The sequence below is a fragment of the Xylaria bambusicola genome (assembly GCF_022495145.1).
Source record: "Xylaria bambusicola strain CBS 139988 unplaced genomic scaffold F5B22scaffold_15, whole genome shotgun sequence".
Classification (NCBI taxonomy): Eukaryota; Fungi; Ascomycota; class Sordariomycetes; order Xylariales; family Xylariaceae; genus Xylaria; species Xylaria bambusicola.
In genome coordinates, this window is record NW_025953568.1 from 666336 (window position 1) to 691620 (window position 25285).

General features: G+C 48.4%; 9 protein-coding genes across 9 annotated transcripts; 4 read left to right on the top strand and 5 right to left on the bottom strand.

Moving 5' to 3' along the window:
* F5B22DRAFT_102454 (GPI anchored cell wall protein) lies at nt 1-1337 on the top strand. Its single transcript, XM_047968678.1, has 2 exons — nt 1-1101; nt 1157-1337. Exons 1-2 carry the CDS (start codon nt 567-569, stop codon nt 1267-1269), a joined length of 648 nt encoding a protein of 215 aa, XP_047831965.1. The 5' UTR covers nt 1-566; the 3' UTR covers nt 1270-1337.
* A 1460-nt stretch (nt 1338-2797) lies between these two features.
* On the bottom strand, nt 2798-4084 carry F5B22DRAFT_602734 (S-adenosyl-L-methionine-dependent methyltransferase). Its single transcript, XM_047974688.1, has one exon. It carries the CDS (start codon nt 3943-3945, stop codon nt 3007-3009), a length of 939 nt encoding a protein of 312 aa, XP_047831966.1. The 5' UTR covers nt 3946-4084; the 3' UTR covers nt 2798-3006.
* A 122-nt stretch (nt 4085-4206) lies between these two features.
* Nucleotides 4207-6925, bottom strand: F5B22DRAFT_602738 (Sec34-like family protein). Its single transcript, XM_047974689.1, has 5 exons — nt 6709-6925; nt 6346-6644; nt 5955-6294; nt 4956-5894; nt 4207-4897 (listed from the first exon to the last, which is right to left on the bottom strand). The coding sequence occupies exons 1-5, from the start codon at nt 6832-6834 to the stop codon at nt 4286-4288; spliced, it is 2316 nt and encodes a 771-aa protein (XP_047831967.1). The 5' UTR covers nt 6835-6925; the 3' UTR covers nt 4207-4285.
* A 196-nt stretch (nt 6926-7121) lies between these two features.
* On the top strand, nt 7122-9489 carry F5B22DRAFT_602739 (regulator of chromosome condensation 1/beta-lactamase-inhibitor protein II). The gene has a single exon (XM_047974690.1). It carries the CDS (start codon nt 7496-7498, stop codon nt 9272-9274), a length of 1779 nt encoding a protein of 592 aa, XP_047831968.1. The 5' UTR covers nt 7122-7495; the 3' UTR covers nt 9275-9489.
* A 488-nt stretch (nt 9490-9977) lies between these two features.
* F5B22DRAFT_654615 (uncharacterized protein) lies at nt 9978-11045 on the top strand (the record flags this gene model as incomplete). The annotated part of the gene is made up of 1 exon (XM_047979818.1): nt 9978-11045. The coding sequence occupies one exon, from the start codon at nt 9978-9980 to the stop codon at nt 10995-10997; it is 1020 nt and encodes a 339-aa protein (XP_047831969.1). The 3' UTR covers nt 10998-11045.
* A 608-nt stretch (nt 11046-11653) lies between these two features.
* Nucleotides 11654-14621, bottom strand: F5B22DRAFT_602740 (MFS general substrate transporter). The gene is made up of 7 exons (XM_047974691.1): nt 13923-14621; nt 13533-13803; nt 13111-13453; nt 12779-13043; nt 12608-12718; nt 12219-12558; nt 11654-12076 (listed from the first exon to the last, which is right to left on the bottom strand). Exons 1-7 carry the CDS (start codon nt 14120-14122, stop codon nt 11846-11848), a joined length of 1761 nt encoding a protein of 586 aa, XP_047831970.1. The 5' UTR covers nt 14123-14621; the 3' UTR covers nt 11654-11845.
* Nucleotides 14622-17786: 3165 nt separating this feature from the next.
* Nucleotides 17787-18977, top strand: F5B22DRAFT_602742 (uncharacterized protein). The gene has a single exon (XM_047974692.1). It carries the CDS (start codon nt 17914-17916, stop codon nt 18427-18429), a length of 516 nt encoding a protein of 171 aa, XP_047831971.1. The 5' UTR covers nt 17787-17913; the 3' UTR covers nt 18430-18977.
* Nucleotides 18978-18998: 21 nt separating this feature from the next.
* Nucleotides 18999-21704, bottom strand: F5B22DRAFT_602743 (multicopper oxidase). Its single transcript, XM_047974693.1, has 3 exons — nt 20790-21704; nt 20252-20735; nt 18999-20176 (listed from the first exon to the last, which is right to left on the bottom strand). The coding sequence occupies exons 1-3, from the start codon at nt 21061-21063 to the stop codon at nt 19096-19098; spliced, it is 1839 nt and encodes a 612-aa protein (XP_047831972.1). The 5' UTR covers nt 21064-21704; the 3' UTR covers nt 18999-19095.
* A 517-nt stretch (nt 21705-22221) lies between these two features.
* F5B22DRAFT_645573 (major facilitator superfamily domain-containing protein) lies at nt 22222-24232 on the bottom strand (the record flags this gene model as incomplete). The annotated part of the gene is made up of 3 exons (XM_047978605.1): nt 22222-23629; nt 23696-24069; nt 24134-24232. The coding sequence occupies 3 exons, from the start codon at nt 24230-24232 to the stop codon at nt 22222-22224; spliced, it is 1881 nt and encodes a 626-aa protein (XP_047831973.1).
* Between the last annotated feature and the right edge of the window lie 1053 nt (nt 24233-25285).

Here is a 25285-nt window from a genome sequence, read left to right on the forward strand (position 1 = left end):
AGAATGCTCTCTGCTAACGACATACAGTTGCATGATTAGCTAAGACATGCAGGGCAAGTTTCGGTCCCGAAAGTCATAACTCACCGTTCCGAAGGCCTTGTACGATAGAATATGGACTACCATGCAGGTAGACGCGGTAACCCTAGCGAGGACGTAATGGCTACCAACGTACGCTTGCCAAGAACAATTGCCCTAGGAAACATGAAAGACGGGACCACAGACTTCGTGCGGGTGTAGGTGAGACAAGCAAATTAGCTTGCTTCCTGCTTGCAACTATTGAATCTCATGACCTCTCTCGGAGTGACGCTTGGAGGCGGCTGATGGGCTGCGGAGTGGATGATAGCCACGCCACGTAGGGCCGCCGTAGGACGTTCGTATTCATGATACTCCGAGGGCGTCACATCTAAGATTTCCTAGATGATTGACGGATAGAATGGTATAAGATGCTCAATGACCGCAACGTTTGAATCTTGAGCCTGGCATGGAAAGACACTCACATCTCATCCATATCTACAGTCGTGACCAATCCATTCTCTGTCTAATTTGGCTCTTTCACATATCTCAACATGCGCTTCATCACTCTCATACCACTCCTCGGCACAGCACTGGCCGCTCCATATGAACTGATCTCCAAGCGTGAGCTCAAGGATCACGAATGGTCCCACAGCAAGAAAACCGGGTGTCCCGCCTATCTCGAAGCCGGCCAGTTCGAATATCCTCACTATATCACCCAAATCTCAGCCAAGCATCCCAACACGGCCTATGGACCAAAGCACAACGGTGTCTTCACGCCGAACGATATCTCGACCATCTTCAGCTTTGACATCCCGGCGTCGCGCGCCGACGCGAACTGTACGCTAGAATTCCTATTCCCCAAGAAGAACCAGCTGCGGACCTCATCGTACTCGTACAAAGGCAAAGGCACTTTCTTCTTCACGGGCTATTCGGCCGGTAGCTGTCCCGGCCCGGAGACTACTTTCAACAGCCAGCCGGAAACTGGCCCTTATCCGCCGTTCCCACCAATCCATATGGAGCCTGGCTACGCTTATACCATCGATGTCGGCCCATGCTTTGTAGCTTCGGGTACTTGTGTGGCTGGCGGTAAGTGCTCAATGTAGACTTTACGTCGGGGATAATGTAAGCTAATGGTACACAGTCACCTCAACCAACGACACGTACTTCTCTTACTTCCAGGATTATAATGACTGTCCCATCGGTATCTATACTGCGTACAGCTACGGCTTGCCTTGCAAGCCGCCATACTGCTAGATACAGTGGCTCTCCGACAGGTCTGGGGTGAGAACCTGGATGCGCGGCTGGCTAGTTGTCGAACCATGTACCTACAATTCTATCAGATAGTTCACCTATCTATATAAGAGATGATCTTTATGAGTCTGTGGACAAGTTCCTTTATGTTACGTATATGAAAGTGCTCGGAATGAATTTGACGTTCAAATAACGACCGTAATACTTCACTTTCCCGTGGCGACGCAACGTTGTACTACCACTCGTAAGTATTTCACGTGCACCTACCGTGTAACTGTGATGCTCTAAGGTGTCAGTTGGAAGGAGTACCTCGGATGATTTCCATCCCATCGCAAGGCCCACCAGGGCGCCATATTACATGCCAATGTTGGAAGTGGTAGCCTGTTATCATGAAGGACGTCCAAGGAGAAACAGAATTATCCATGTGGTAGCTGCAGTGGTATTCTTTCAGAAAAGCCTAGGCACCACCGAGTCAATCAATGGTAAGTATTCTTCCACCGCCTAAGCCAAACGGAAAGTATCATTGAATCTTGTTTAGTATCTCCTGCCAGCGCTGGTCATATATCTCAATGCATAACATATCACTGCCTAAGCTCTATCGGCCTTAAGCAAAACAATAGCTGATTATGTATACTGGACTTTGTCTTGCTGAAGGGAATATAAATTCTTCTGAAAAGCCTCCAGATGATAGTATCCTTAACTGATCGAAACCTTACTTGGACATTACCGTTACGTCCAGTAAGATTCCTCCACATTAGCTCTTGCCTTTCTATCATTTCTTGATGAGCATGTCACGGAACGACATAAGGAGTGCAGTACCTATGCCATTACGCTACCAAAAGGTAACGACGAGTTATCAAGTCGAGGGCTTGACGTCTCTGCACTCACTATCTAGTACTGTACTGTAACAGAGCAGACGCAACTTAGATTTCCTTTAGATCGATCCGGTGCTGACTTCTGATATATATTAGGAAGCTTAAATCCCCTCCTCCAGAAATACACAGTACGGGCGCCTCGAAGCCTCTGAATAAAGCAATATACGTAAATAAGCACAATCCAAACTTTTGGCCGCACTAGATGTAATGCAGTGCATAATGGAAATATACAACCACTTGCTACCGTCTTTTTCCCAAGGTGCAACGGTTGCTGGGTACTTGGGAGCTGTTATACTGCTCAACCCAGACAACAGAATAACGCTACGCTTGGGACCATATATTGAGGGAACACTTGAATATAACTCCTTCCGGTTGAATCGTGAAACAACAGGTCACGAATGGACAACTACAGACGAAGAATGACCTGGCTTGTGAAACGCAATTAGCATACCTTTGCTGGTTGCAACCCAATACTGCGATAGCTCCTTGTTTCTATAATGGAGCAAGGTATGACTATAATATTGAGAACCGTAACCTCTAAACACCATTATCTCGTTACCAACTGTGTCTTATCCTTCGCAGGGTCGAATGGGCAGTCCGTAACGACAATAATCCCGATGCCCACAAGTTCAAATCACATAATAATTATTGATAACTTTGGCATATTCCGTAGTGAATTCTTTTTATGAACCTGCGCAGAAGCTGTTCTATGTAAGCTGAAATCGTGGGTAGTACAAACATGTAACGCCACCCACGAGACCATCCTCTAAATAGAAAAAAACCAGATTGTATCGAGGCCCCCAACACAAGGCGTACACTCTTCAACTAACCATCTTGCAAACATACGTCTCCCAAAAACTTCCCGCTACGTCTCTTCCACCAGCGCGCCCTCCCCGGGCTTCCTCGCCTCGATCTGCACATACCGCCAGAAGCCGTACCCGCGATACGCGCCGACGCCAGCAACAGTATTAATGAAATACCTCTCGAGGCCGAGGAGCGAAATGAGCAAGAACGGCACGATAGCAAGGACGTAGAAGAAGCGCGTCATGGGCCGGATGTGATCCGATAGGTCGCGCACCTGCACCTCCTCGAACCCGGCGTCCTCGAGCATGCGCTTGAACGCGCCGGGGCTGGAGACGGCGTTCGTCGGCATCGCGGACCACTCGTTGACCTGGCGCATGGCGCGTCTGAGCCTGGTATTCGGCGTCTTCTTGTCCCCGCCGTTCTCGGCCGCGTCCGCCTCGACCTCCTCCAGCACGTTGTCGTACTCGTGCATGGCGAGTCGCCCGCCGGGCTTCAGCACGCGGAGGAATCCCGCGAGGACTTTCGCCGGGTCTGTGGCGTGCACGAGGGTCTCCATGGTGTACACGCCGTCGAAGGCGGCGCTGTCGAGGGTGTCGAGGTGGTGGTAGTCCATGTGGCGGACCTCGATCGACCCCTTCGCCTTCTTCGTAGCGGCGAGCTTGCGCGCCGTCTTCTTCGCCTTGCGCACGTGTCTCTCGACGACGTCGATGGCCGTGACGTTCAGTTCCTTGCCCGCCATGTACCGCGCGACATGTCCGTTGCCGCAGCCGGCGTCCAGGACGCGCGCCGAGGCGCGCACGCGCAGCGTCTGGAACAGCTGCTCTTCCATGCGGCGCAGCGAGCGCGATATGGGGAACGGGTTATATGATTTCGGGTCATCGTAGTACCCGAAGTGGCGCGTGCCCCCTAGCAGCAGGTCATACCCGAGCACCGACTCGAGAGACGCGTAGTAAGATTGCAGCCGGGGGTTAGGGTTGATCTCTGGCTTCGGTTCGGCCATTGCTAGCTCTGTGAGTATTTGGGAAAAGCAGGAAGAAGTTAGGTGCTGATCGACATGCTACGGTGATTGGATCTATAATTTACTGTTTGACGGAATCGGTGTTTGCTCAAACACTGCTACGTGATGTGATTGAAAGGCTGCAAGGGCTGACCACCTGGACAACCACACGATTGTTCCCGACATAGCTGAATCTGGCGAAGCTCGACCCACTTAAGTATCTAGAGGTCAACATGAAGTCATTCCCTGAAAGACAGGCGAAAGTAGCTTGATAGCGCCATGATATTGAATTTCTACTGTAAGTTAAGGTGATCTATTTAATCGACCACTTTGGGGTTCTATGCTATCGCGAGCCGCGCTCCGCTTTGACCTCTTTTTGCGCCTGGGCATTCATGTAAATCGCCTCCTTCAGCTTAGCGATAACTTCAAACTGCTCTCCAAACGCCCCTGACAGCTTGATATCGAGCTCTTGTTCAATGGTAGTGACATTTTGTTGTCCTCTTTTCCCGGACCTGGGTCCATTGATGAGCGTACCCCATCGCTGAGTAAAGGCATAAATGCTTTGTCGTAGTAGCTCATCTAACTTCTCATTTGCATCTTGGTCGGCTTGCATCTGCGTGAGATTTCCAGCCGACTTCCCGTCGGTAGCCGCGGACGACCAAAGCCCAAGAGAAAGTGTGCCCCCCAGGATGCCTCGAAACATTCCAATCCAATTTTGGGGACTGAGTGTATCCCAGATTTGACTGAAGTATTGCATCGTTGCTGGCTGTGACCTAACGTCGCCTATTTCAAGAGACATGAGCCCATTCTTTACGATTAGCAAGTTTTTGATCATGAACAGGTCAGGGTCTGGATCCGGGTTGGCTGCTTTGTTTGCCTTCAAGCGTGCCTCAGCCCGTTGCAATGCAGAGATTGTTTCTGTCACGATACGGAAAACAACGGGATTCGATTTTTGCTGCTCGCGGAGATCAATACCGAAATCTTGATATAGGATGAGAAAGAGTGTTACTTACGCTTCTCTCCTTGGGCATTGCCTGATCGTACATGGATAAGAGTTCAAGCGCGCGTTTCACGATAGGGTAAGCGTTTGACACTGTTGCACTGTCGCTAACCGGCATGGCCTTCAGTGCTTCCTGAGGTATTGGCGCTTTTGAAATCGATTTTGTCACTTCCGCTTCGAAGCAGCTGTCCGCGAACGGCCAGAGGTGTTCAGTGAGAAGTCGTGCTGTCAAATCATGGCAATGCAGAGAAAATTGGGTCTCTTCTTCATCATACTCTGACAGCAAATACTCGTTTGTAATCCACCCCAAAAAATTACATGTCGTCTGAAGGTCAGTTCCTTGAAGCACCGGTTGCAATGTGGTGGCAATGGGGTTTAGATTAGCTGCATTGATAAGCGCCTTCTGCTGAGACTTCAGAATTGAGTATGCGGACTGAAGATCAGGATTGAAATGTGGCTCTATTGAGAAGACCCGTAGGAAAAGACCGGCTTCATTGGAAGAACGCTCGTAGCATTGCTTAACGAAATTACGACAGGCTGTTTCAACATTAATCTCTTTCGCCTCTTTTCGGAAGGCTTCCAGGTCATGCTGTGTGATGGGTCGCAAACTTCTGTCCCGCGTATCTAAGTATGTTGAGAAGAGATTGACTATCGTGTTTGAATAAGTGTCGAAGTGCTCGTTGGGTATTGGCTGGCCAAACTGGTCGTAACAGCTACGAACTGCTCGCTGAATATTCGTAATCAGCCCATCAGCCTCGAGCAGCATTTGCTCACTGCGGCCATACGCCAAAGCGTGGCGAGCAGCTTCAGAGTGTGTCCCTAAAATCTGTCTCGAGATTTCTGAGGATACTTGCTCAAGATGGCTAGAGAATCCCGTCTCGAGAAGATGGAGTGCTTTGGTCAGAAGTGATTGATACCGTGCTAGGTATGATTCGGCATCGCGATAATCAGGCTAGTACAAGTCAGCAACAAGTGATACTTGCAATTGAGCTATAAGATATAGACGCCTCACATGTTGCATCATGAACTCTATACAGGCGTCTAGGTTGGTCAAAATCTCGCCAAAGTTCTCATGATCAACCAGGCGACTCGCGCCAGGAGCATTCAACCTCCGAGTGACCCCGTCCAGATATGCATAGTAGTGAAGATCCGTGCCGACCTCATCAGCCAGCTTCTGTAATCGTCGCTCTTCAGATAATAGGCCGTCGCATTGGGCTTGAAAGGATGAAGTCTGGGCTTCAACAGCTCGGAAGTTGTCAGCTAGAGATGTCAAGAGGTTGAGTGCGCTATTCGCGTCGGCAATAAGTCCACCCAGATGGCGTTCTGCCATGTCAAGCTGATCTCGGTAGAGCCTTATGTCCGTCAATATGGGTATCGTGGAACGGGCGGCGGCTGGTCCTTACATGTACTCCTGTTGGCTGGCATCGACCAGGTCGGCATCGATCGATGGGGGTAATGGGAGCCTGCGGGCCGGCAACGTGTCCTCGGGTTTGGCAACCAACAAGGAATCCAAGGCCTTTGCTTTGCTCCTCCGTTTCTTCCTCTTTGCAGCATCCTTAACTAACTGCGCCCGGACAATGCAGTAGAAGTCGGAGTATGATTTGGCTCGAGGAAGCAATGTCGGCTCTGGAGGACCGATAGAAGCTTCGGGCTCTTCATATAAGCGCTCTAGAGGTTCGCTGTCGCCGGATTGTTTGTTTCCCTGCGGGCGGATAGTCAATTAGTAGGGAGCGGTGCTGCGGATCGATCGACTTCGGAGCACCAACATTTGGTGGTTGCAAGAGAGACTCGCGCCTTCGACGACCAGCAGAAGGCTGCGACGTAGACGTATTCGTGCTGGTCTTGTGGGCATTGTGATCGGGTACCAAGCTGTACCACGAATCTTCGTACATGACTCTAGAGTTGTGGCATGAGACGGGATGTCCCGGTCGTATCACGCTCTCGATGATGAGGATGGAAATGCCACCTCGAATTACATGTGTGATGCTATTTTTACTCGAGCCTCCTTACTGCGGCCGACTGCACCTAACGTCCCTAGCTGTTAGTACCTACCTACAATAGGTACCTAGGCTGCTATTGGTGTTCTGGCTAGTTGGGCTATGTGTCTATTTTACGGAGCACAGTACCTCCCTGTAGAACCGTCGGTACAAGCCACGCGCCATAACATGCCCCGCGCTCCAGCGAATTCCCCGCTATATTAGCAGCTCTCTTCCTCCCTAGGTTAAGTACCTAGGTAGGTACCTGCAAGCAGTGCAGAGAGAATTCTGAGAAATGCTGAAACGCTAATTGGCTACCTGGGTACGAGCTGATGATCTCACTACTGATCTCATCGATTAGCAATTGCGACACCGCGGCGTCAAAGACACGAAAAAGTCCTCCGCCGGCCCTCGTCTTTCGACCTCGACATCTTCGACCTCACACGGCCGTGTCAGTAGCCCTCTTGCGACGAGATGGAGTCTTGATCGCAAGTCGCCCGTACTAGATTTCAGCCATCGCCCCCATCTTCTCGCACGACAATTATATCAGCGTCACAGGGACACCCTCGTACCGAGGATGGCTGCATACCGAACCCTATTGCGCCACGCGCCATTGGCGTCGAGGTCGATCCAAAGCCGCCCCGTCCGCGCAACTCTGCAATGCTCACGATATGCCAGCTCGTCTGGAGGAGGCCGCGGAAAGCGTGGTGGTGTCGGCCGATTTGTGGGGGGTCTGCTGGTCGCCCTCGCAGCTGGAGGAGCTGTGCTCATGTACCCCGCCATGACGAAGGAGCCACCCAAGAACACTATTCGTGAAGCCGTCATCGAGTACGAGCAGCCGCGGGCTTTGCCTGCCACCAAGGAGGATAGTAGAGACCTAATCAGCAGTCAGCATCTACAGGTGAAGAAGAGCTGGGAACACCCCGGTGTTTATTGCTGGGGCTCGAATTCGGGAAGGGTGGCCGCTCCCGACTCGACCGAATCTGTTATCAAGACGCCTCGACGAATCAGCTACTTCGACGACCAGCTCATACGGGACATCAAGTTAGACAAAGAATTCGGTGCCGCTATTACTGAGCGGGGCGACTTAGTACAATGGGGCACGGGCTTCTCGAAAGACAACCCTACTCCAAGGCCTACGTTGAAAGGCAAGGATCTTGTACGTCTAGAGATCTCGAAGGACCGTATCATTGCGCTCGGGAAAGATGGTTCCGTATATTCTTTGCCTGTTGCGCAGGCAGATCAAAGCACTAGCGGAAAGCCGACTTCATCCTCGTGGTCTTTCTGGTCAAGCCCCAGCAACGTCAATTACCGACAGGTGAAGCCTAATGGGCTGGGTTGGGGCGAGCGTGTTACCAGCATCGCTGGCGGCCTGGAGCATGTTCTGCTCCTTACTTCCAAGGGAAGAGTGTTTTCTGCCGCTTCGAGCACAACCAGCTTCCCATCACAAGGACAGCTTGGAATACCTGGATTAAACTGGCACACCCGACCCCAGGGTCCATTCGACCAGCCACATGAAATTCTTACGCTCAAAGGCTTCAATATCACTCAAATCGCCGCTGGTGACTATCATTCTCTGGCTCTTGAAAAAGACGGACGAGTATTCGTCTTTGGCGATAATTCTTCAGGGCAGCTAGGTTTTGAACCTGAAAATGAAATTCCTTTCGTTGATGGTCCCATCCCCCTACCATTCTCAAAGATGTATCGTGGTACGCACCAAAAGCCTCGGGTCACGTCGATTGCAGCGGGTGGCGCCAATTCATTCTTCACTGTCGATGCGACTCGTATTGCACGACCGAACGAGGACGAACGAGAAATCCGTGATATAGGCCACGTCACATCCGATGTTTGGTCCTGCGGCTCCGGTATCTGGGGCACATTGGGCAATTCGAGGTGGACACACGTGTCCCTCGGCCCGACAAAGATCAAGAGCTTTTCTGGACTCTCTGAATACGATGAAAAGACCAAGTCGGTGGTTCCCATCCGACTTGCTTACTTCAGTGTGGGCAGTACTCATGCTGCGGCTGTGATGAATAACGTCACAAATGTCGACGCTTCAGACAGGACCTCAGATCAGGATACTAACTGGGGTGCCGATGTCTTGTGGTGGGGAGGTAACGAATCCTATCAGCTCGGAACTGGGAAGCGAAATAATGTAGCTACCCCTATGTACATTGGGCCTTTAGATGGTGGGAGGGGCGATGCAGAAAAAGGACGTGAAAATGAAATGCATCGATTTCAAATCGCTCCCAGGGCCACAGTCCGGTTAGGCGAAGGAGGCAAAGGCAGGAAAGCTACAGTCGAGCAACGGGTAGAGTGTGGTCGCCTTGTTTCGTGTGTTTACTCTTCGCCATGAAATTGCCGGCATCTTTCTGGTTGACTGTATATCTATGTACTCTACAAGCTGTATCAAAGTTGGAACAATGGGGACCATGTGTTTGTCTACGAATGCCAATTTGGATGGCTCAAGAAACACTAAAATTTCTAAGATCATTATGGATCTGTACATTACCTAGATACCCCCCTCATAATGCCAACTATTACACGACGCGATGGAATTATCTGTCTCCACACGTCTCACTGCTACGTTTACCTGCTTGTATCTTTTGAGGAATATTGCGGTGTAAACGGCTGGGTGCTGAGAGTTTATTGATAAAGCCTGCCCAGCAATAGTCAGAGTTAGATTTGACTGGCATCCGGGTAGAAGTCTAGTGATATTGAAGTACCTTATCTCGAACTTAAGTTTGCTATTCATGCAGTAGTAAAAATTCAGAGACATCCCCTCAAGATTGGCTTCTTCTTCTTTCTCCTTTTGCTTTGCCATATTTGCTCGTCTCTTTCCTCTCCTTATCACTACAGAATTTCCCCCTGCAGAGTCCCAACTGGACGAGCGCCTGTCGCACTTAGGCGTATTCTTTATACATCTCACGAAACCCGTTGTCTAAGGGTAGGCTAGAGATCATAGGTGTGATCAATAAGTAAAGATACACGCTAATAGGACGTATTCATTAGTCTGAGTTGCGAGAAAATTTCAAGATCCCCTCAATCCGGTTCAAATTATGGGACGCCGTTCGAAATCAAAACCACTCACTTCGTTTCACAAATTTCCACTTCTTCCTATCGAGCTTCAGCTTATGATATGGAATCTCTGCCTTCCACGGCGCAGTATCGAGGTCTATGACGAATCACAACTATGTTTCAGGAAGGCCGGATGTCACCCCCCTCTTATCTCACAAGTCTGCCGAACCTCTCGAAATGAAGCCCTTCTGGGCGCGGGTTGGAAGCCTTGGGGCTTTTGCGAACAGCTAATCTGGTTCGACGAGAAAACCGATACGATCAAATTACCCGCGATATATGTACCGCGTTACGGTTATTACTCCATCAACGAGGATAGTTTAGGAGGCCCTGGTCCAGAGCTCTATCGAGTCTTGTCTACTGAGGAAACACCGATCCTTATCAATCTACGATGCTTAGTAAATCGAGCGGGCTATAAAGCCTTCACCCCATACGATAATTCATACGAACACGATGACTTTGGTGGCGACCTTTTGCCTATTTACTCACCACCGTTCGAACAGCTCGCCTGGATGATATGCCAAAGACCGCAGAAGCGTTCTTTGTCAATACGAGATATAACGCTGCGCTTGACACATCAAGCGGCCTGCGAGTGCGGCCTCTTTGGATTATTTGCCGAGCAAAATCCCACTCATCTGAGCCTGTTCGATAAGAATATGATGCGAAGACTAGATAAAACAATACACAAGCACATGCCATCCTCTCAGCAGAAGAAGTATAACTCAATCCGTATCAAGGCAACAAACATCTCTGAAGCATTAATGTGGTATGCTGGCAAACGCCAGCTCGACAGTCTGACTGCCATATTGCCAGAGGGCGAAATTCGCCTCCCGCGATATAAGTCAGGGACAAAGAAATGCCTAGAATGGACTCGAGTGATGGAGAGGCGCTTTAATATCAATTTCGTTATTTCCATATTCCTGATCATAGACGAGAAATCGGCGGGCACCCTAATCGGGAGATCGCCAACCTTTCCAAACCCCAGCTTGGAGCCTTTGAATTAACGTTATGGTATACTGCCGTACTTAAGTATAGAGCGACGGATCATGAGCAAAACGAGATGGTAGTAACAGGCTCCTTGATGCCATTTCACTCCTATACTAGGGCAGGTTCGTTGCGCAAAAGACAATATGCTAGGGATAGGAGCTTGTCTGAGGATGATTCCGGGGCTCGTATGTACGATACGCCTTGTATACACATATTGTTTTTGAAAACCGGTGCGATTGAGGGTTGTTCAGGCTGCGAAGCTAATAAATCCCCATTTCACCGTTTCATCACCGAAGCTCCTAACCCCACTCCATCTTTCTGTCGTGAGCGCCACGATGTAGTGCTATATTTCTGCTTCATGTTATGATCTAGCGATTAGTGACGATGGAATTAGGCGCGAGAGGTGATGGTGTTAGAAGGATCAAGTGGACGACATAACTTACAAGAATTACTATATATAGCGAATGGTTGTATACGTTAGTTATCATTTCGGCTGGTGCAAAACCTATGGTCATTGATTCTACCAAAGCCGTAGTTGTATAGCTTGCGGAGCATTTCTACTGAGGTGGATAAGAGGGACTCATAAGGTGGGCAACATCCACACTACAAGAGATCAATAAATGTCAGAGTATAGTAACGATTGACGACGGAGAAGCACTGTTATCTCATACACTTGGTGATAAAGATTCCAATAATAATTATGGGTATGTCTATCACATTAGTGATAGACATGCTTCTATATAGCTATAGTTTTTATCTGTGGTATTCAGGCTCAATCTTAGGGCTTAATTGTGAGTACGCTTGTGTAAGACAAGTGACGAAATCATAGGTTTATAAAGAACCCATCTCATAAGGAGCAGTTATCTTAGAATATAGTGCCTTTAGCTTGAGTCCCATGGGATGACTCGAGCTTCTTCACATTGATATTCTTCCACACGAAAATGAACACAATAGCAAGTGGCAGGAAAGCGGAACCTGCAATGACTAATTTTCGCTGCACATCGCCGTAGGCGGCAACGATAGCGTCGCGTTCGGGAGTGCCGAAGGGGAATGACTGCTGGACGACGATAGAGCCGAAGATCTCGGCGGTTCGGTTCTAATGGAGATTATTGAAGTTAGCGACCATTATTAGCGTTACAGGTGATTATGAGGTGATGTAGGTGTAGTTTTCCATGCGAACTGAGCGACATGTTCTCCTAGACTCTTTGCAGAAGATATTAGGTATGAGTGAGACTAACCTTGACATCATCTGGGAGGAATTCTTCCAACTTTTGTGGCAAAACGTTGTTCCATAGAGCGCCAGCAATGGCATTACCGATGGCAGAACCAATAGAGCCAAAGAGACCGAATAAGGCCAGCCCGACGGCGACTTGTTGATGTGGCACCTGAGCCATCACAGCCAGCTGTGCAACAGGGGTCCAGATACCATCTCCAAGACCATTAAGAATCTGGAACAGAACCAGCAGCCCTACGGGAGTACTGGGTTTTCTGTATTCAACCAACAGAACCGTACCTAATACGACAAACGGAATGCCGATAATCGCAGCCCACTTGACCGCTCCAGTCTTGGAGATGAACCTAACGATAGAGTTAGCTAGGCCAGTCACATCCCACTTGGACAACTTACAGTCCAACAAACGGGCCAATGAACATTGACGCAAGGGACAGGCCGTTTAATACGTAGTTGGAAGTGGTAATACTCAGACCATGGACAACCTGAAGGTAAGATCCATAATAGCTAGCGGATTTAGGGTCAGCTATGTGATAGGTGTAGACTTTGACGTGAAAGGAGACTTACGCATCCCAGCAGAAAATTGAAAGAAACATTACTCCGTAGAGTCCACATGCTGCCAAGATAGTTCTATCTTTCAAGTACTTGAACGGGAAGTACTGTACTGGAGCGAAAAATCTCTCCCAGAGCACAAATGCTGCCAGAAGAACACCGCCTACGATGAACATGGCGATAATGTATGGAGTCCTCCAACCATATGGTGCGTAGCCCGTAAGACTGAATGGCAACAGGAGTAGGACAAATCCGAATACAGTCAAGAACATTCCAACGACTAGAACGGAGGTTCCACTGTTAGAAGTTGTAAAAGAAACAGTAAGGTATTGAGTAGGGTGACATACCATCAAACTCGACGAAGTAGTATTTAACAGCCTGCCAGACAGTACGGCCGCTGTCCCGTGGCTGGATTAGACCTTGCTTTGAGGCCTTCCGCTGAGCCCATACAAAGACAAGACAAACAGGAATAGCGAAGGCGGCAAGCAGAATTGCGAAGGCACCAAAAGCCCATCGAAAGTTCGATTGGTGATAGAAAAGGTCCGCGATTCTGGAACCGGCAAACACTGTCGCAATACCGGGAGTGCCTTGAATGCCGAAGATGATGAGTCGGTTCTTCAAGGTGGTCATATCCGCTAACATGATCGTAATCACGTAATTCATGCCTATATGGCCGACCCAATAGAGTGTCTGTACACAGATCACGAGTTAGTCATCGTCATACCGCTTATTCGTCAAGAAGGGTTATAGGAGGCTTCGAGGCACTAACCGTGGCGGCAGCGTATGTCTCGACATCATGAGAGACTGCCTTTAAAATCTCGCCAATGATAGTAATAATGACCATAACTACAAAGCCTTCGCATCGGCCCCAGATGTCGATAATCTTAGCAATAGTGAGGCTAATAACTCCACCTATGATTCGCGCGATCAAGCTGGCGGTGGTGAGGAGACCATGCTGGCCGAAAGACGACGTAACATAGGGCGTAAGACTGTCACCGACTGATTGCGCAAGAGCGTCGATGAACGATACAAGATAAAGCCTTCAGAAAAGATTGTAGTTAGCAATAGGTGTAGGGTTGCGCGAGCCAAGTCGCCAAGCCAGGCTTGTGCCGAGGCCATAGAGCACTGCGTGCGGAGAAGGGGGAAATTAGAGTCTCACAAGATGAACATGATAATCAACAGCTTCTTGTCGAATACTGTGGTGATAGCCTCGACCTGCTTCACACCTTCTTGCGTATGCTCTCTCGGATCAGCATCGTCAGTGATTTCGTGAGCTCCATTATCGCTGACGGCGGCAGCGTTCTTCTCCGGATCTTCGCCGTGGCTTGAGGGCGATGACCCGTTGATTGAATGGGCCATGGCAGCTGAATTCGAGGCTGCAACGAGATGTGTCTGTATCGTACAAAGCTATAGTAACAAGCTACAGCACCTCGACCTACTCGCTGTCACGATTTCAGGGGGTCGAGAGGGGGTAGTTGTTAAGGATGGCAGACGCACACAAGGAGAAGAACAGGTCAGGGGCTGGGAGAAAACAGCGCGGGATCGACAAAATGTTTACTCAAATATATACCTATACGGCCTCCCGTATGCGCGCCGATGCATCGCATGCCACCCCCACAACAAAAGACTGGGTCGTCTGACGGGAAGCTGAATCTGTAGAACTGATCGCCGCATGTTTTGCGCATCTATCCCCACCTCACTCAGCGTCCTTTGCTTCGCCCAAGCTTTTAAACCACTCGCACTGCTACGCTGCCTCGCTACCAGCGGCAGTCTAGAATGGCTGGTGTCAACTTATGAACATGGAAGGGTGCTATTGGCTCCAGATCTGACGAGATTAGGGGACTAGTCTCTCGAATAGGAAAGTCGGCCACAGCAGCCGAGCCGTGAACGCCCGAGGACATCCACGAAGTAACACCATGATTATCTGATGATCTTATCTGATCACGCTAAGGTCCGATCGGCGCTTTTAACCAAGACATTGTTCCCCACATTAGTCTCAATAACTGCATGGTAGCAACAGTTCAAACCACTTCAGGTAAGCTCAGACGAAAACTTTTCTGCATCTACTTACAAAGTAGACATTGTTCCTCGCTGGCACCTCAAGGCTGAACTCATCCTATGAACTAGCACAGACGCAATTGCAAGAATGTGCATGAACTGCTCATCAAAATATCCAAACTTGACTGTACTTTGATAGCCACTTCCCATGTCAATAGTCACTCGCTGGTACTCTTGAAATGCCGGACATTTGTTCTACATTCGGTATTGTAGTATGATGTGTAATACAGTGTGTGGATGAGACAATTCTTAAGTAAACCCTTAACTTAGGATGAGGTGATAATGTTGGTAATGTAGCTCAGTCCATACCACCTGTTGACCCACGAAAGAACAACTTGCCACATGGGCTTGGCCGCCATTCTAGCCCCATCCAAAGCAAAAATTACCTCAAACAAATAACGTACAGTAAGACTCATTGATTGAGGCGAGAACCTCTTTACCAAAAATTTTCAACCCTTAGATTCCCAGCTTTACCCTGTACAGGCTTCGACCGCTCAAGAAGATGGTTGAATAGATAGAAACAGTTTAGTGCATTAGCGCATATTAATTAGGACTATTCTTACAATATTGGGCAAGTTATTTTAGTAGTCAGCTAGTCTCTAAGTGCATCAATTCTCGGGACCGTTTTCAAAATTGTACATGCATGAGACACAAAGCACTGAGTTCTCTACACTCTGTTCCCGTTGACAATGTAGTACAAACTGCATCATCATACGAGTCGTGTGATATATCCTCTAAAACTTTTGTCCAAATGCATACCACTTATGCTGTGAAACTGAGTTTCAACCTTACCTATCTAACCGTCACTGAGAGCTTCCATTCCTGAAACTTGTTAACAGCCTCGGTCACCTCAGAGCAATTACGCAAGTACATTGTTAGATAGATTATTCCCGCCTATTGCCGCTAGTTCTTTGTAGAGCGCCAAGTATGCATCAATGGCATAATTTATAACACGAGCTAACACTTCCGAGGTAGCTTTACAGCAGACAAGGGTATTCACACATGCTAGAGTACAGATAAATACGAAACGGGAAACGTACTACCTATGTATAGAAGTCTGGTTCAATCTAGAAAAAAAAATTGATACTAAAACGGCACCACAACTACGATGAGACTTCAGTAGCAGTAAGAAAACCCTTGTCAGTTGTGGCTCCGTAAAAGTACTATCATACGACAGACAGCGAATCTCGAGAATTAATTGGCAGTGCATAGATGAGAATAGTGCAAAGATTTCAAGAATTTTCAGTATATAGCATTATAAGAAGTTTTCATATAGGAACAACGATCTGCGAACCCCCACCGAGCAACTTGATATTACCCAGTGTAGAGAGGCTACGTTACCGATGCTCTGGGGCCACCATAAGCTGTATGGCATTTCTTTCCAGAGTACATGCTGAGCTGTAATAGTATACGGTTTCATTTCCCTTTGTGTTGACGGTAGCGGCAAACGTGAAATCGTAGGCGGTTCTTCGGTTCAAGGAAGATGTTATAGGGTCACATTGCTGAAAGCAAGTCTTGTTGGAACTGGTGAGGCCGACCTAGAATTTTGCGATAGCGCTCGACTCGCATTGCTAAGGGCTCTGGCATAAGTAATGAGAATCCCACAACTTGGTACACGCTTTATCGGTGACTATGAAGACCTTTCCTGGCTTACTCCAAATACTGGTTTCAGGCTGAGGGCTGCAGCTCTTGCGTGTTGAAGCTGAAATGGGGTAGTCTGTGGTTAAACTAGGCCAGGGCCGAGGCGAAGTCCTTCCGCTGGGACTATCCCTCGCCCCTTTTTCTTAAATGCTGTCATCTGGAGCAACGTCGAAAATATGTGGGCGGTTCTCTTTCAACAGAGGGCGTCCGTGGAGGGGACCGGTAGGGACAGAAACGGTCGGAGCCGCCGAAACACGGAACCAAAGAAAATCCCACACACCACACACCACGCACATCAACAAACTTCTGCAGATTGTTACAATGATTGTCATACAGTCTAAGGATAAGATACTGTATAACTTGGCAATCGGTCCATAATCCTCATCTATCTCCCCAATAACATGGTATTGTGTCCAAGATGCTAATGCCAAAACCCACATGGGTAGCCCAGTGGGATCAGCACACAATGGGTGATTGGCAGATGCGGCGCTCTCGGATCCATCTGTTGATTAGTAAAAAGGTTATGACTTGGAATTTCATATGGGCCGGCGCGGCTAACCAGGTACTACATGTTATAACTTTATTTTAGAAATGAAACCTTTTCAACCAGGAAAATCGAAAGTTACATCATAAACCCACTTCTTGTTGGCATTCAAATGAGGATGCCATGGAAGTAGCGTGACAAGCACAAAGCTTTTTTCTCAGCAAACCAGGATGCGCTATAAGGATCAAAGCCCCGATGCGTCCCGCTCATCGCCTACCTTCAACAAGATAAAGTTCATGTAACAAGTTTCGACTAGATGCACTCAGCTAACGCTCTCGGTCATCAGTGATGCCTTGGGGACAGTGGTATTGGACCTAGGCTTCTAACATTTGAATCGGAATTTGCTTCTGGCTCTTTTTTTATTTTAATGTGTAGGTCGCTTCGAGCGCAGACTAACCACACCGCAGTGCGGAGTTGAAGATGTAGGGGTGCTTAAGTGATTGCTTGAGGCAAGCGATAATAGAGTTGTTGGTAGCATCGCTGGTTTACTCATTAACGCCTAGATTAGTGAACAGGTTTCTATTGCATATATATTCATTTACGCTTTCTGGATTAAATTATTCCAGTCAGGTATCCAGTAGTGGCCAAGCCATCTCATCTTTCTATCTCTAACTTTCGCTCCCTTCTTCATAGCACCTTTTCCTCAATCTTATCTATTATACTTAGTTGCATTGACGAGAGAGGCGTAATCCGTGGAACCATTGACTCATATATATTACTTGCCAGAATGAAGCTCAGTAGTGCGATAGCCATCGTGACCTGTGCCGCCCTTTGCTCTTCGCATGATGTATCGGGCCTCCCCGATGGCACCTACAAAGTCTTGGTCTCGGCCAATGGGACAGTCGACTGGGATACTGTCTCCAATTCAGACGGCGCGTCATTCAAGGCATTCCATCTCCCCGCGTTAATGAAATATCCTCTGTCACGCGTCCGCCGCACTGCAAGCAGTCGCGACCATGAGAACAATCACACCGACGAGGACGACGACGACGACGAGAACATAGCCGGTATCGGTGAACGCCCCCCTAGCCACATAGCGCCGGGTGCCCACTGCCACCACCATTTCCCAATCCACAAAACCTCTTTCCTCCCAGGCCTGCTCAAGATCAACAAGAACAGCGAACCGCAGTGCCTCGCCTATTTCATGGACTGGATATCGCAGGGAATTGAGAGCGGCTGGATCCACAAACGTGAATTGAGGTTCTCCAAGTTTGAAGACCTCATCATCGGCGCATGCATCTTCAAACATCACAAGAAGAGGCTTTGTGTGCACGAGATCGCCACTTCCATGCGTGCGGCCAACAGCGAGTGCGCCGGCGGGAGAATCGGCTGTCACGTCTGCGTGGGAAACTGGGGGAAGGATTACTTCCGCTTCGACGCCCGAGAAGCCCCTAATCAGTGCGAATGTGCCTGGTATTACTAGCGAGTAACAGAGCATTCAAACATGATATCGATTGTTATATCTCAGCTATTATAGGGGTTCTGTTTGGAGGGGTGCCTATGGTTTGGACAACCCAGCGAGCTTCAGTGAATTGAGGGTCACTGTGTCATCTTTCTTGAAACATCAAGTTATTTTTTATATGGCAATTGATATTGCGATTGTACAAGATACCTCCCAATGAATTTACTGTTCCACAAGGATGGTTCCTAAAGATATTAGTTGCTGTTGGTGGGTAGACTATGGCGCATGGCACGATGTCCGTCCTTGTAAGTATATAATATCTAATTATGCCAGACACTCTTCAAAGCAGGATTTCATTCCACTTACTTCTGGTTATTGAATCAGAGACTTGACGAAATACTCGATATTCTTTCTTTTTCCTATCTAAATCATCATTAAGCGGATGAATATTGAAGCCATGTAAGGATAAAAGTGGTGATGGGATAGGGGCCTAATATCGAACGTCAGACCGCCAGGAAGACACCTACGCCCTACTTGATGCTAGGTACTAGTTCGTGAGTACTGTGACGTGCAAGCAGGACGAAGACATCTTAGTTCGAAAGAGTTCAATTAATCTATTTAATGTAACTATATATACTTCGAAGATATGTTGATACAAGTAATGCTCTAAAGGAAAAAGGTCCGATACTATGCCCCATACGAAAGGTACTCATCAGGCACCGTGGGGAATTGATCAATACCATCTTGAATCACCAATGCCATACCGCCTTGAAGATGCGTGGAGATATGGCAGTGAAGGAACCATGCACCGGGGTTCGTCACATGATAACGGACCGCAATCCAAGTAGGGCCCCTCGGCGAATCGAGTGTCGCAAATCCATCGCGCCGAGGCGGGTCAACCAGGTTGAAGTTCTGTGGAATCTCCTTCATCGCTTCCTCGACACTCGTCCATTTGAAGACTCCCTGACCGGAGCCGATCTGCCACATCTTGTTTCCGTGCTTGTGGATAGGGTGCGAGGGCTGAGGCACTGTCTCGACTTTGAAGATGAAATCGATCCAGGTGTTGTTCTGAGTCGTGACTGTCAGGTTGTTCACGAGGTTTGGCTGCGGCTTGAATAGCACGGGTTCGGAGGAGTCGAGCGACATGGGTGCCGCTGTTCCATTCATAGCCCACATGTAGCCCACACCATCGGTGTTGCCCAATGTCAGAATGAACGTCTGGTCTGCCTTCTGACCAACCGGGTAAGGAGGGTATGGCTTCTGTAGTGTCTGGTTGAAGAAGACCACATCTTTGCTAACGGCGACGCCGGCATCATTGACATAAGGTGCGATTGTATTGTTGCTTGGCACTCCCTTTTTAGTCCTGTATGATAGCGTCGCCTCTCCACTGATCAATTGAATGGGTAAGGTAGCTGCGTGTCGGATTGTGTAATCTCCAGCTTGGGTGAGCTTTACTAGAACTGAGTACCGGTCACCGTTGATGACACTGATTGCATGCACCATCTGGGGCTCGATGTACTCGCCATCAACCGCATATATCCACATTGGTAAGCCGTCAATTGAGAAAGTCGACTTCATGGTCGTGTAGGCACCGATAACCTCGAAAGCTACCCAGGTCTCGTCCCTATCGCATGTCTGCTTGACCTCGATAACTTCTTTAGAGCCTTCAGTTGGCGAGCAAATATCGAAAAGTTCATCCGGAATTGCCGAAACATTTGTTTTGTATCCTGCTGCCACCGCTAGCACAGCGACAGACTTGGGGAGACAGCTATGTTCCAGTATTAGCTCTTACTCCATGACAGCCATATCATAACTTCGAAGGAAGCTAAGAGAGCTCACTTACCCTTTAGGTGTCAAACTAGTGAAATTTCCCATGGCAAGGAGTGCCTTCTGCGTCGGACCCAGCAACGAGGCCATCTTTTCAGCAGACCAGCAGTCGATCTTCCCCTTGCCATTGATGAGTAGGGAGTCGAAACAGGGTAGCTCTGTGCTAGCCGCAATCTCAATGTCCCAAGCCTCTATGGAGTTGATATTTCTCCAGTCAGCCAGCATCAATGGCTTGATGTCATGTGCGGCCTTTTCCATCGCACGTATCGTGTCCCGGTTCTTAGAAATAAGGCCGAAAGGGTTTGGTCTGTCCTTCTTAGGGTGGATGACAAGCGGGCCGAGTTGACCATCATCTAGTTGCCCCAAACGATGCGCGTGATACCAGTATTCGCCGTATTGAGTCGCCTTCCATTTATAGACGAAGGTCCCGCCCGTGAGAATCTCTCTCTGTGTGACACCTGGTACGCCATCAGACCATGGGGATGTGGCCATTTCAATGCCTGGAGAGTCAGTTAGAATACAAATGCATTGCTTGGTGAATGGATCTTACTTACCATGGAAGTGCATCGTTGTGTTGTGAGGCGTCTGATTATGGACGGTCACCTCTACATCATCCCCTTCATTAACTTCAATCATCGGACCGGGACTTTGTCCGTTGATCAAAATCATGTTACGACTAAAACCATTCGGGGCATGTTGTTCCCAGGTGACTGTGAGATCAAACTTTCGGGGGCCATGAGACCGATCGTGGCGCGAAGGTAGACCGAGTGTGAAAGGGGAACCTATGGCTAGAGCCACGGTTAGGCTAGACACGATTCTTCGCAGCATTTTGAGTATGGGCGCAGTAAGCTGGGTTGGTGAGAGGTCCGTGTCGTGATGGGAAGGGATGCAGTAGATGATGCACTTCGATGGCCATCTTTAATAGTGTGGTAACTACTATAGAATTTTTCGGAAACCATATCGCGAATATTAACCCCGGGTCTCGTGGTACCTTAAAATAGAAAGGTATTGGTCTTGATGATAGACCCGGCTTTATCTTCCGTACGCTTCTGGAGGAAATGACACCCGGAACCCGAAGTCGGTTCCACCGGCCATCGCCCTCGGCGACGCAGTACCACATGACATAATACTCATTCAAGACGCTGTCCAAATTGGTCAAGTGAATCCTTGTAGCCAAGACAAGTAAGATCTTTATTGAGTTAGACTTAATTCTCTGTTCAAGATGCTGGGTAGACGATGTTTGTCAGCGGGTAGGTAGTCACATTCAAATGCCAAGATCCTTTCGGCTGAGTACCGAGGTGCGAAGCCCGACATTACATGTTACTACCGCAATTTAACCAGGAATCAACGGATGGTTATCATAGGCAACAAGAAGAGACATCGAAGGGATATTTTGAATTATAACAACATGATTATGAGTAAATCAAGGGTGCGCAGGGAAATGAAGCGTTTGGTTGATGACCTGTAGTGCTACCCATACTTGGACAAAGGATAATCGTACCACATTAAGGATGGTTGTAAACAATCATCACGCGATTAGATCTCGCTCTAACCGCATTCTTGGCACCTGATTGCTACCAATCCCTCGTGAAATAACAATACAACACAATACAGCGCTCAATTGCCGTATTTTCAATGAATGAAAACGTTATGGTTCCAAATCTACTTTGTTGAACGGTATTCTACAATATCCACAATGTAATCCTCATTCCTGCTATATGAGTAGTTTATACAATACATACAAGATAAATATAGTAGTCCGAATCTGGACTTTGCCGCCCAGGAGGTATTTCGTGATGCCCATGAATGTGCCGTCTACAACGAGATGCTTAATGAATGTCTCAATCAGGTATTTAAAAAAACGATTCCCAGCCCAGGTCTATTCCATTGACTCCAAAACGCCCTTATTACATCAATCCATCAATAATATATGAATTGATGCGTGCTGGTACGTGTGCTAAAAAGGGGCACAATCAAATCCTGAAGCTACACAAACTGATAATATTCGGTTTGAGTAGCAGTCGAGTGATAATAATCGGTCTGGGTAGCACTCGAGGTATAAGACTCTTTGACTGGGTCAAGGCGTTTGACGTCGTACATGTGCGCCGTCGAGTTATAGGGCGCACCCCAGTGTTCCCTCCACGGCGAGAAGCACGATTGTGGTCGTAGTGGCGGTAATTGTATATCTTCGTACGAGTCATCCATAACTATGGCTCGAGAAGAATGAGCGTCGATTGGAGTACGTAGTTCCCCAATTGAGGCCTTGGCAGATAGTAGGTTTTCCTTCGAAACGGATTTCATAGGGACTGGCGGAGGTCCTTGGTTTGCCACCTTGTCTGTCACGTTTCTCCATTCAACGCCAAGTGCGCCAATGAGACTGGCAAGAGTTAATGCCAGTAATAACCACCAAACATCCTTCAAAGCGTCATTATATACGCTGGCCACCTCAGGAATGAGTTCGCGTGGTAGTTGGTCCCTCAGTTCAGCAGCGCCGATAGAAGCCAAGCTATCCGGGTCAACTGACGGGATGCGTTCGGTGACAAGCTGTTTAAACTTAGAGTTGAACAGAGTTTGGCCGACTGACACAGAAATGGTACCACCGAGAAGCTTGCAGACGTTCGCTAAGGCTGTTCCGGTTGGAATGTCGGGCGCAGGAAGCATAGTCTGGGCGATAAGAGTAGGCTGTTGCCAACCAAGCCCCTGGCCAACGCCATATAACGCCAAGTAGCCAAATACCATAGCATCGCTTGATTTAGGAGTCCACGTCGTGAGTAAACCGGTGGCAATGGCGACCACAGCGACGGCTGCGATCATGAATGGCGCAGAGTAACCACCCTTCGTAAGATAGTAACCCAGGATGAGGAGTACAACTGTCTGACCTGCCACGAACGTGACAATATCTAGACCGCTTTGAAGAGGGGTACTCCCTCTAACAGCCTGGAACCATTCAGGCGCGTAGTAGAGTACCCCGAAGTTCACGCCGCCCTGTGCGAACGAGTACCAAGACGCAAATGCCATGCTCCGCTGTCCGATGACGCTCTTCGGGATAGTAGCTATTGGACCAAGGTAATATTGCCAGCCAACCCAAAGGCCCAGGACGACAGCAAAGACAACAAACAAAGCAATGATGCGCGCATCAGACCACGGATAGGTTTGGCCACCAAGTTGTAGTGCGAGGAGTACCGAGCTAATGGAGCCGATCAATAATACTGTTCCAACTGGATCCATTCGCTTTAACTTCTCTTTTTGTGGAAGGCTTGCCAACCGAGCTGCTGCCTGTGGTGATTTGAAGAAGGGTATCAAGCCAGCAATGGCGACGCCTCCTAGAGGAAGATTGATATAGAAACTCCATCGCCATGTTACGTTCGTGGTGAAAGCTCCACCGATAAGGGGTCTATACAAGAGGCATTAGCATATGCGCATCAAAGAATATCAGAGATTGGGAAGTAAAAATGTTTACCCTAGAACGCTAGCAACACCATATACTGTCCCCAGGTAACTGGCGTACATGGGCCGCTTCACTAGAGGAACACTGAAGGCGACGGTAAGGAAACTACCCGAGAAGATTCCACCAGCCCCTAGACCTGCCACAGCTCGTCCAATGATGAAGGCAGTCGACGTTGGGGCAGCACCACATACGGCACTTCCGATCTCGAATATGACGATTGCCGCGATATACATTGTCTTGAGGTCGTAGAAGGTGAACAGGCGTCCCCAGAAGATCTGGAACGCACACATTCCCAGGAAATACGCTGAACCATACCAACCAACATCCTTACTTGTTCCGTATTCTTTCGAGATGGCCGGGATTGCGGTCGATACGATTGTTGTGTCCTGTGTTGATAGACTATTAGCGGTGATGGCAGGAAAGATAGGGGATGATGCCGTATGACTATACCAAAGCTTGAAGAAGAAGCACGATACATGCGAAGAAGAGAATCAAACCCAACCGTGCTCCCGTAGGCAGCGGTGGCTGCGGGGGAGGAGGTGCCGACATAGTCGTTGTATAACGAGATGGAATGGCTAAGCTTGTGGCCTGTATCAAGTCTTCAAACTTCTTCACTCACAACTATCAGTTCCCTGTAGTAACGGGATTAAAACCCCTTCTATAAGAAAGGGGGCGAGCCGAATATAAACGAGCCGCTTAACAATCTTTGACAGACATCATCAATATACGAGCAACGGAAGACCGCTTCGGCTACGGACGACCGGGCTTCCTTTTTGTTTTACACGTCTAATCCAGCGAGGCATTTTGTCATTCGCCATGTCTATCGTGTTCTATAATTATTCCTCGGCAGGTATTGCGACCGCGTGCCGTTTACGCGGAGTCCCAATTGTCCGCGCTGAGGATTGCTGAGCACTGCCGATGGTGAGTAGGCCGTTCGGCAGACAGTAATCATCCAGATCGCTCATATCATAGAGCTGTTCCACGAGCCACGAGACTAGATGGCCCAAACCCGAGACCCGAGAACCGCGCGCCCTAGAGACGCGCAGCAGCGGTTGCTAGTAAGCTTACACTCCCAGCGACTTAAAAACCGCAGGCCAGGTCTTCCGATTTTTTTTAAGTCTTTTTAATTTTCTTCTCCTTTTTCTGTTTTCTTCCCCTTCTTGAAATCGCTTCTCTTATCATTATCTTGGAAATAAGAGTGTTTCCCTCAATTCCTCTCAACACTGTTTTCCACATGTTAACAACTCCCACTAAAGATTTTTTTCACATGGGGTTATAACGGGTCGAAAGTGACCTATAACAAGGAAGAAGAAAATAACAGCAAAGAAATAGGAGGAGGAAAAGACGATGTTGTTGGCCAGTGAGCAGGGCGCGCCACGTGCTATCATATCAGTATTGGGATTTGGTTGTTAGCCACCTATGATATTGAAGTTGGAGCCCTCGATTGACTGAATTTACCTCACATCTATGAACAAGGTAGGCTGACTTTTCCCTTCCAATCCAAAATTTTGTTGAGGTTGAGCATGTAATGCTGTTTGCGATGTGAAAGTTCAACCAAATATTCTCAGCGTTGCGAGCCGGGATTTTATAGCGGTGTTCAGA

What these genes read in the sequence shown, in the direction of transcription:
- F5B22DRAFT_602739 (XM_047974690.1), top strand. Translation starts at nt 7,496, where the DNA reads ATGGCTGCATACCGAACCCTATTGCGCCACGCGCCATTGGCGTCGAGG.
- F5B22DRAFT_102454 (XM_047968678.1), top strand. Translation starts at nt 567, where the DNA reads ATGCGCTTCATCACTCTCATACCACTCCTCGGCACAGCACTGGCCGCT. An exon ending in GGGTACTTGTGTGGCTGGCG is followed by an intron (nt 1,102 to 1,156) that starts GTAAGTGCTCAA and finishes AATGGTACACAG; the next exon opens with TCACCTCAACCAACGACACG.
- F5B22DRAFT_602742 (XM_047974692.1), top strand. Translation starts at nt 17,914, where the DNA reads ATGAAATATCCTCTGTCACGCGTCCGCCGCACTGCAAGCAGTCGCGAC.
- F5B22DRAFT_602740 (XM_047974691.1), bottom strand. Translation starts at nt 14,122, where the DNA reads ATGGCCCATTCAATCAACGGGTCATCGCCCTCAAGCCACGGCGAAGAT. An exon ending in TCAATTTTCTGCTGGGATGC is followed by an intron (nt 12,719 to 12,778) that starts GTAAGTCTCCTT and finishes TAAATCCGCTAG; the next exon opens with CTATTATGGATCTTACCTTC. An exon ending in TCCTCCCAGATGATGTCAAG is followed by an intron (nt 12,077 to 12,218) that starts GTTAGTCTCACT and finishes AATCTCCATTAG; the next exon opens with AACCGAACCGCCGAGATCTT.
- F5B22DRAFT_602743 (XM_047974693.1), bottom strand. Translation starts at nt 21,063, where the DNA reads ATGCTGCGAAGAATCGTGTCTAGCCTAACCGTGGCTCTAGCCATAGGT. An exon ending in CACAACGATGCACTTCCATG is followed by an intron (nt 20,736 to 20,789) that starts GTAAGTAAGATC and finishes CTGACTCTCCAG; the next exon opens with GCATTGAAATGGCCACATCC. An exon ending in ACTAGTTTGACACCTAAAGG is followed by an intron (nt 20,177 to 20,251) that starts GTAAGTGAGCTC and finishes ACTGGAACATAG; the next exon opens with CTGTCTCCCCAAGTCTGTCG.
- F5B22DRAFT_602734 (XM_047974688.1), bottom strand. Translation starts at nt 3,945, where the DNA reads ATGGCCGAACCGAAGCCAGAGATCAACCCTAACCCCCGGCTGCAATCT.
- F5B22DRAFT_602738 (XM_047974689.1), bottom strand. Translation starts at nt 6,834, where the DNA reads ATGTACGAAGATTCGTGGTACAGCTTGGTACCCGATCACAATGCCCAC. An exon ending in GCCAGCCAACAGGAGTACAT is followed by an intron (nt 6,295 to 6,345) that starts GTAAGGACCAGC and finishes GACGGACATAAG; the next exon opens with GCTCTACCGAGATCAGCTTG. An exon ending in CAATGCCCAAGGAGAGAAGC is followed by an intron (nt 4,898 to 4,955) that starts GTAAGTAACACT and finishes CTCCGCGAGCAG; the next exon opens with CAAAAATCGAATCCCGTTGT.